The sequence below is a fragment of the Acanthaster planci genome, linkage group LG09 (genome assembly GCF_054643075.1).
Source record: "Acanthaster planci isolate LZ-2023a linkage group LG09, COTS_SCS, whole genome shotgun sequence".
Lineage (NCBI taxonomy): Eukaryota > Metazoa > Echinodermata > Asteroidea > Valvatida > Acanthasteridae > Acanthaster > Acanthaster planci.
In genome coordinates, this window is record NC_141785.1 from 8884650 (window position 1) to 8894063 (window position 9414).

A 9414-nucleotide genomic window follows, 5' to 3' on the forward strand; every position below is an offset into this window, starting at 1 on the left:
TCTTTCATTGCCTTTTTTCTCACCATTGTTGTCTGCCTCTGGGAACTGGACCAAAACAGAGGATGCGTTTAAGGCAGTATTTTATAAGAGAGGCTTAAAAATTGAAATGTGAAAAAGATAAAGTTCAGCAAAATAATTGTGTACTGTTCTCCTTGATCAAGGGGTTCTTGGAGATGAAGTGTTGTTATAACAATAAATAAGCTTTCCTTAATACCATTTTTATACTGAGATGTAGTTAACTGGAAAACATGCATGGTGGATTCTACAACCATATGTGCTTGGTCAGTTTGGCTGTTTTTTCCCCCGCGGAGATTCTATATGCACATATCGTCTGCAGTCTTGTTAATATGCCACGCTCTAAAGAAGCATTTAAACCTTTATTTTAATACGCAGACGACAAAATTTGCTAACTATTAATGGTCAAGGCGGAAACGTTTGTTGATAAAACTGATTTTCGTTAAACGAATTTCTTTTAATTTGGAGAGCAATACATGAAGTGGTTTTCATTGAATATTTACGAAGCCAGTCTCTTGTGCCCATCAATTATTAGGCACTAATTGCTCGTTGTCCTGAAAGCTCCATTATTTTAATTGATGATTAGCTAATTAATTCCCCATAATTCTCCCTAATTTGAGTCGTGACGTTTATTCGAGAGAATACTCTAAGAGCTGCTGGAAGCCTGAATAAAAAAATAAATACCAGCAGTGTTGTGCTTTTAACAAATAGAATTTGTAGAAACACAAAGAATGCAAAGTTACTTCACACTTTTTTCTCCAACATCCTTATTGTAGATAACAAAAGGTTTTCCCCATTCACGTTTCGATGTAGATAACAAAAATGTTTCCCCATTCACGTTACAATGGTTAACTGCAGGCCCTATGTTTGAACCAAGAGAACCTACCATCTTTACAAAGGGTATTCCCCCCAAATACAAGCGTACCAAAGAAGTCTAGTGAAAACAGCACTGTACGCTAAATAAGAATTTCCATTCCTTTCGGCTGTGAGAATAATAGTACACGTAACTTGACATCCATAACAATATTCAACAATTTTCACCAAAAGCGGAGCCTGCACGAAGATCTTTATTTTTACACAAGTTTTCATTTTGACAAAAGTTGCCTGTGACATGGGTATTGTATGCCACAGATTCAATATTGTCTAAATCTCTTATTTACCCCTAAAGCAATAATTACGACATCCAACAAAATATCACTTCACTAAAGTACATATTTTAAGTGCTAGTTTGGCAAGAAATTATAAAACTAGCTGAATTGCATAAAATGCAGTCAACAGTTGTAACATGTCTGGCATAATCAGGTTATGGATGGGGAATTTTCACCGAAAAGGTGCCGAATCGGCATGCAATCGCTAAAAAATAATGTAATACATTATGCTTTAATTTAAGGGAATTCTTTTGTTTTGTGGAGTTAAGTATTGGTGATTCTCCAAAGATGCACCAATTTCAGTTTGGTTACGTATTTTGTGTTATCGGTTCTTAAAAAGCGTGGGAATATTTTCTTCAAGTTTTGCACTTTTAGTGTAATCTTTCAAAACGATGCTCACTAGAAAACTGTTTTCTCTGGAAGAACGGTCTTGCTTTTACAATCACTAATTGCCAGTGAGGCAGCCGTTGAAGTGGTTTTCACCAATTCCCTTACCTTACCGTCATATGGAAAATCTTAATTAGGTGTTGCAAAGTAAGTGACGTCAATACTGCATGTCTTTCAAGCACCCCAACTGTTGTTTTCTGTAACACCCGTGGCGATATCAGTGAACTGAGCAAGTCTGGTGACATTTTGCTCACTTTTTTCGGGGAACGGTTTGCTTAGGAATGATAATAAAGAACACCGAAAACGCAAAAGCAAAAACACACCATCAAAAACACCGATGTAATGAAGAAAACAGAAAAACAATAAAAATTTTTTTATTGAATAATTAACCATTAGGGTATTTGTTTGTTTTTTGGATCTTAACGACTCGCAGATCAAATACCCGTTTAACCTCATGCAATAAAGTTCAATAATCAAATACACCTCGCCTGTGTTGTATAAAAAGTAGGTAATAAAAAGTTACCTCAGCCTATCATACACCATGGCGAGGTTATGATGGAGAATAGGGACGAAATTGGGGGGGGGTCCTTTCCCATCCTCTCCCACGAAATGTTGAGTACGCTTTACTTCGAAGGTGCTGAGAATGTTTATACAGTTTATACACAAACATAACAGTCACTGCACTTGCAATGTCTTCCACTTCAAAATTTTTGGGTTCTTGAAAAAAAAAGAGAAGAAATAAGTACGTGCAATACATGTATGTCCATTCGGGAATGACAAGTAATTTCCACTTCATCTTCGAGTACAAAGCAAACTCAAATGCACCAAACTACATTTTTGCAAGTCTTTGAGTCTTTATTTGTCCCAACTGAACCCCGTCATTTGTGCTGGCTTCGCTAGGTTTGCCGAGCCATTTTTGTGCGGTGGAAAAAAGTCTGGTAACAGAACGACAGAAATGAAGTCTCTTGTGACACACCAAGTTCCATGGGCAAATCAACGTAAATGCAATGATAGACAACTGCAAATCACTTCACTTGTGTTAATGCAACTTTTTAATTGGCTAAGCCTGATTTGTATCCATTCCTACACAAACAAAACACCGACGAGCAGTTTTGTGGAATACATGTAATCTGGTCGTCTTAGTACACAAATGCATGCACAAAAATAGTCGAGGCCGAGTTTGGGTCCACGTGCATGGCAAAATTGAGCGTTTTTAAGCACAATTGCTACGTTGCGGTCAAACAGATTGGATGTTTCGATGTGCTTTATTGAACTTAAGCCAATTTCCATTTGATGAACTAAATTTGAACTTATTAAACGTTTTGGAAAAGCTACTCTTTTTGAACAGAAAACTGCAAACAGTACGACGTGCTCAGCGATACAGTTTACAACGATAACACTCTGAAAAGATCTCCCGTGCAAGGGTCTGTCTTTTGATCATGGGCGTAAATACCAGGGGATGGGGTATACATGTATCTCCCCTCCACTTTATGACCAAGGGAGGGGGTTGGCTATTGAGTGAGCCCCCCTCTCCACTTTTTTCGCAGTGAGAAAAAAATTAAGGCGGATTTGAATTATTTTTCGGACTTCCCAATAACCAACATGTATTTAAAAGTACTCAAAATAGAGAAGACGTAAAAAAAGTCATAAATATACCGTTCTGGTGCAAGATTTCCATGGCCTGGCAAGACAACCCCTCGACAAAACCCCACTTCTGGCAAAAGGATTTAAGCCACTGCTTTTGAATGATTTGAAAGAGTGGCAAGTTTTAAAAGTAAATGCTTGTGTATCCCCGAGCCGCGCAGACATGAAGCAGGTGTATGAAAAGGTTTTGTTGAGTAGCTTCGCTGTTCGTTCATCAGCAAAACATATAAAGTATGCCCAGCAAAATTATTCAATAGAAATCCATACGAAAGGCTATTAGAGGATGTCAACTCCGAGAGAATCGATGAATATTGTCAAGAATCACGATCGTTAAATTGAGTGTGGGCTCGGGAGGGACGGGAATGGGCGTGTGGAATGCTTTTTCGATTCTTTTACGATTTTAAGGGAATTTCTAAAGAGGGAATTTTTCAAACACACTGCATGCCAGTCATCTCGATGGTGACATTTCAATGAGCTGACAGATCATTTTGTTTTATGGCAATCAGATATCGAGCAGAAAAAGTGATGTTAACTCCCCTGTGAACATAGTCCACACTACATCTGCATAGTTGTGTTTCTTAATAGTGATTCATAAATCGCTGGCCCGCAGTACGGTTACTTTATAAAGGTGCCTTCTTGTGAGATAATTTGAACACAGTGCTAGGGGCCAGGTTTTAATGGACTTGTGCATGCCTTTATCAGCTCTTCGTTGATATTATCTACCGACATACATTAAGTGCAACTAATGTCAACGAGACATTAGGGCTCGCATTATGGAGCGCCCTGTTGTCATTCTTCTCTTAGAACCGTTAACTCATCGGCGTTTCCTTTCGTTGTAGGAAGGGAGACAGCGCCGGGTAGCACTTAAAATTAATATTAGTGAGAGAAAAGCAAACACAATTATTATAATTAGGGTAGAGTAAGTATTGTCACAGTAGTGCATTCGGCTTATGAAAACCAAAACCTTATTCATCTTAGGTATGGCCCTAGGATTTTAATGTCTGGCTTCAACTCTGTATTATCACAACACGCTAGTGCAACATGTCTGAAGGACAGAATTTGTATGCTTGTTAAACAAATGCTTTGATCATTAAACAATAGATGGCTGCCACCAATTTTCTTCTTTTAAATATGTACACGCCTGGAGAGAAATTTCACATGACATGGGTTTGATTTTGGCTTTTTGTGGAATAAAAGGAAAAAAAGACACTTGTGAATTTGGAATTATAACATACAACACTAAAAATCGACTTGCTGCTTTTTATCGTTGTATCAAACCATTTAGTCTACGCGACCTGCGCAAAGATATTTGGGTTAAAAATGCGATTCAATTCCCAATAAAATGATTCATCAGCTCCAAATGCCAAATCATTAACGACGCATACATTTCATTTTAACTGATTTTATTCAATGAAACACTTGAACTTACACAATTCAATTTAGAGCTTTTCCTTTTTTTAGCTGCGTGCGGAATATTGCTGGCTAATGAAACGAAAAGTCAGCTAACAATTTCACAAAAGCACGATAGAGCAAAGTCCACACATGCTCGGATCGTATAAAATTAAGTGTAGCCACTGCGTTAATGCAAGATACATTATCATAATTAGTTGACCACGCTTGATACGAGAGGAAAAAAACCCAACATAACATATATAAAGGGCCTACGATCACAAAGGGGCAGATGAAAGCTAAATGCAGATACTGACTGAAACCACTGTTTATATCAAGCCAAGTCACAACAGCTGTGAACAGGTGTTACGAAGACACTTTAACTTTTTAGCCGATGATATTGAGGCAGTTGAATATGAGTGGAAAACCAACAATTAATCGAATGGTGCTCCCTGGGCCTCGGAAAAGACACTCAGTTTGGTGTAATTCGACAGTGTGAATTAGAAGCCATAACTGCAGTGGTACGCAGCTCGTGCACAGGTAATGCGCGCGCGTTACATGCCTCTTTGACCAATAGAGTGCCCTGATTTCCCGAATACACGCGCACGTTAAGCTGAAGAATGTGTGCGGTGCCACCACAGATATAGCGTTTTATTTAGTCTGTGGACATTTGCGATAGCCTCCTTTCATGGGAGAAAGTGTTGCGTTGGGTTTTCTATAGGAGCAACTGTCGCAGAGCAATGGCTCCACACAATAGTTACCACAATGTTTACAGCCATTGGTTGGGATCACTGTAAATGACCAACGATATCTTTACCATGGTATCGGGAATAAGCCATTTGCGAGTTAAATTTGAATAAAATCTGATACACTGAGTTTTAAAATTCACGTAAACATAACAATTTGAATTCTCCATACTAAACCACTGTTGCTATACCTCATGATTCGGGGGCAAGCTTTTGCTTAGTTACATAAGAGACGCCTTGCAACAATATACTGTTCTCAATGGATAAGAACGGCACAAAGGAGCCAGCCCATTCCAGAGATGGTGGCCGCTATGCAAAAGCTTGCCCCGAATCATAAGGTATAGCAACAGTGTCTTTGGTCTGAGGAATTCACACTGTTACATTTCTGTGCAATCAGATAACACAGTGTACCAGATTTTATTCAAATTTAACATGCAAGTGGCTTATTGTCTTTATTTGAGCTCTTTTCGTACAAATGTCCATTATTGTGTCTTTAAACGCTCGCTGTGAGTAGCTCGTAATAGACGTACAGAACATGAAACGCTGAAGTCCTTCTGAGAGGAAATTTTTAAATGAAATTTGTCAGGTTTCCTCCAAATAGGCATGTCGAGTTTCTGTTTTTTCCCCGTTTGGTTTCATTGTTGCGCACGATCACAGGCAGTCATAAAGCGCAAACCTTCACCAAACCTTCACAACGATTAGAGATTAAACTGAAAAAAGGTGAGAAAATATCGGTTTGTTGGTTGGTGGAACAACAAAATATGAGCCGTACATATTGTTTTTAAATTCAAATTTACAATTCTCAAAGGTACTCAACTAGAAAGCAACGTTGTTGGTACGAGTTTACCAAACCCGCGCCTCAATGCCTTCACCGACAAGAAAAACGAAAGACGACGCAGTGCAAACTCCTACCTACTGAATAAACACACTGTCTTATACATAATCATTTTACACATATCCAAAACCCAAAAAAAAAAAAAAAAAAAGTGGGATTTTACAAATTTCAGATTGGGGAACTTTTGTTGAACTTAACTCCATGATGCAACTTAACTTTTCCCCTACTTAATCACTAGGCACATTTTCAGACATTGGTGGTCATAAAGGCACTCCGATGCCACGGCAGGTCCGATGTGGATTTAGCGCACGTTTGGAGGATAATGTCCAGCTTCCAAGGTCTTTTCTGCATTTATCTGCAGTTTGAAATTACGCACGCGGTAAGGGTTATGGTCATTTCCCAAAACAGTAGTGTGTACTTCAAAATTACCGCAAACAAGTAATTTGGACATGGCCCATTTTAAGGAAATTTACCCAATGCAGAAAATATTAGCAAAAACAGAGGCCAGCCAAAAAAGTGCGGTTTTGGTTTTACTTGTGAAAGGCTCATTGCCACTCTTTACTTAGCACATCAGTTTGGTAAGCAAGATTTTCTGCGTTGCAGATGTGTGACATCAGTCTTTCACCAGTCTGTCAGATAGTATTCACCAGATGTCAATGACAGTATCCGAAAGTAAATGTTGGACTGGTACCTTCAACGTGGAAGTTACAATTCTCACAGCCTGAAAACACCACGTTGTTCTGATCGACTCATTTCAGTCGAGAAAATATTTAGGCACTGCACTTGAGAGCGCCGTGAATGGTGCAGACTTTGTAAACTGCACTGTCTTCTCTGACATCGTGTTTCCAATGAAGAAGTTTTGTGTAATCATCAAGTGTGATCAGCTGAACTCCCCAGGTGGATCAAGCCAACCGTAGCGCTTGTGGGTCTCCACTATGTTGTTGAAGCTCTCAAGAGCCTCCTGCTTATTGAACGGTATCTCGCCGAACAGCTTCTTCTTGCTCTGCGAGATGCGGGCGTGGCCAGCCACCAGGGTGGCCCCCAGCTGCAGGATTACGGCCTCAGTGGTGTACGAGCTGGACCAGCCCTGGGGGGTCAACAGTTCCATGCAAATGGCGCCGCCGTCCAGGACGTAGCCGTTCTCGATGCGGGGTGCTGTCACGCGGACAAAAGGAGGGGCGAAGGGGAAGTTGTCCGGGAACGTCATGTTGAATTCGATTGAGGTAGTGTTCGTCGCCTTCATGTCGCTGTGAAGCTGCGACAGGGGGTCCACCTTCAGTAGCTTTATACACCATTCGTAGAGGTTATCGGACACCAGACTGACCTCGAACATGGGGTCCTCGGATTGGCTGATTCGGTTGGTAGCCTCGAACTCCTTCATTACCCGCCGCGTGCGCACGTTAGACACGTACTTTTTGGTCGGTTGGGGGATGTCCTCGAGAGCCGAAGACGAAATGTCCTGCCCGGCCGGCTTGAATTTTGACGTGCTCGCGCCCGCTTGTTGCTTCAGTATTGGCGCAGTCTTGGCTTTGACAGAGGCCGGGGGCGCCGGGGTGTCTGCCGGAATCATGCCAGGCAGCGTCACTCCGTGGTGTTCCGAGGGGCTGTAGGAGTCATCGCTAAAGCGCACGGTGTTAATCTCCCGCCGTATGTCGGGTTCCTTGTGCGCGACGACCCTCGACCGTGCACCGCTCCCCACCCCTGCTTCTCCTCCCCCTCCTTCACCACTATCCCCGCCGCCGCCCATTCCACCACCCCCTCCAACACCACTGCTGATGGGACCTGTGACAGAGTTCTCCGGGGAGTTCGTACTCTCCTGGTTGCCGATACGGAGCTTCCTGACGCGGCTAAATGAGTGCCTCTTCCGTCGGGCGCTAGGTGGTGCGCGGTTGCTTTGTCGCAGCAGCTTGCTGAGCCCAGCCGCCATGATGAAACTGATGCACCGCGCACTCCCCGTTTGACACCAGGGCGTGCACAAAAGACTCCGCGTCAGTAGCGATAGAAACGATTCCTGTCTCAAAAACAAATTACATCACGGGAGTCGACGGCCTAATGACGGCAGCCACGGAGTCAGCAATATATCGCACTCAAGGTTGATTGCCTCGATAACATCGTCTTAATAAACAGCTCTGATGAATACCTGCTGTGCGTTGCGGCGCTCGTCAACAGTCGCTCTCGATTCAGCCTGTTTTATTCCTCCATGAACTCGTGAGGCAGGAACCAGAGATCTGCACGGCCATGCTGCATGGACACCGAAGATACACACGACAATTCAGCTATTCACAAACCAGGAATTCACCGATAACCACGGCCGGTATGAATTCGACCACTTGAAATCACTCACAGCAGTTGCAGACGAGTGGCACACACGTGGAGCCTACAGGAAAACTGATATAGGTTAATGGTACTGCGGTCTACCGGCAGGCATACGTGTATGCCATTACAGCGGCACATAGTGCTGAGGGAAATGAACAGCGCGCGCAATCATCATAATTGCGCGGTCCCGGCAGAGCGGTTTCGTTTCAAATTATGTGTGGGTCCTGTTCCAATTCCGTTTTGTTATCTCTATATATTTTGCTCGTTGCACGGCGTGCAGTCATAGGCCAGCTTTTTACTGCCATGAAAAGTAACGGTTCTCTGAAGTTTGGTCGAGCGAAACAGGCGTGAATTGAAAGACGATCCTGCAATATCTCACTACCTGCTAGGACTGTCAAGCATTAATTTGGGGACGTGGTCTTGTTAATATGCAACGCAGAAAATACGATAGCCGAGTTCAGGTCGAGAGAACGATGATTTAGAACGAGTAGATCGTGTCAGTTGAGAGAAATACAATTCCTCGAAACGATGTTACGTTGCCTGTGTTGTTTATATCCACATCGGTGCATTAACTACTACTCAGAAGATTTTCATCTTCAATCACAGATACGTCAACAGACTGACGCAGAGACTAATAAGTAACGCGTGGCGGGGCGAAATCACAAAATTGAAATGCTACGGCGAGACCCATGAGAACTGTTGATGATGAGCAAACACCTGGCATGACAAAACGAAAGATGAGAATTAGAAGCACGCCAAGAATATTCCAAACGGGAATTGAGCTTGGAAGTCGGTAGGGCAAAGAGTGAGAGTTTAATTAAGACAGGGCAATGATATCATGCCCAATAGGCCTGGATTAGGTGCCACAATTCTCCCAGTCGAAAAGTCTGCTTTGATCAGATTCTAGTCATGTTGGTGAAGAGAAGAATACTCC

General features: G+C 42.2%; 1 protein-coding gene across 1 annotated transcript; it reads right to left on the minus strand.

Annotated features, from left to right (window-relative positions):
* Window positions 1-1890: 1890 nt before the first annotated feature.
* Window positions 1891-9164, minus strand: LOC147798109 (uncharacterized). The gene has a single exon (XM_087141511.1). It carries the CDS (start codon window positions 8089-8091, stop codon window positions 7045-7047), a length of 1047 nt encoding a protein of 348 aa, XP_086997637.1. The 5' UTR covers window positions 8092-9164; the 3' UTR covers window positions 1891-7044.
* Between the last annotated feature and the right edge of the window lie 250 nt (window positions 9165-9414).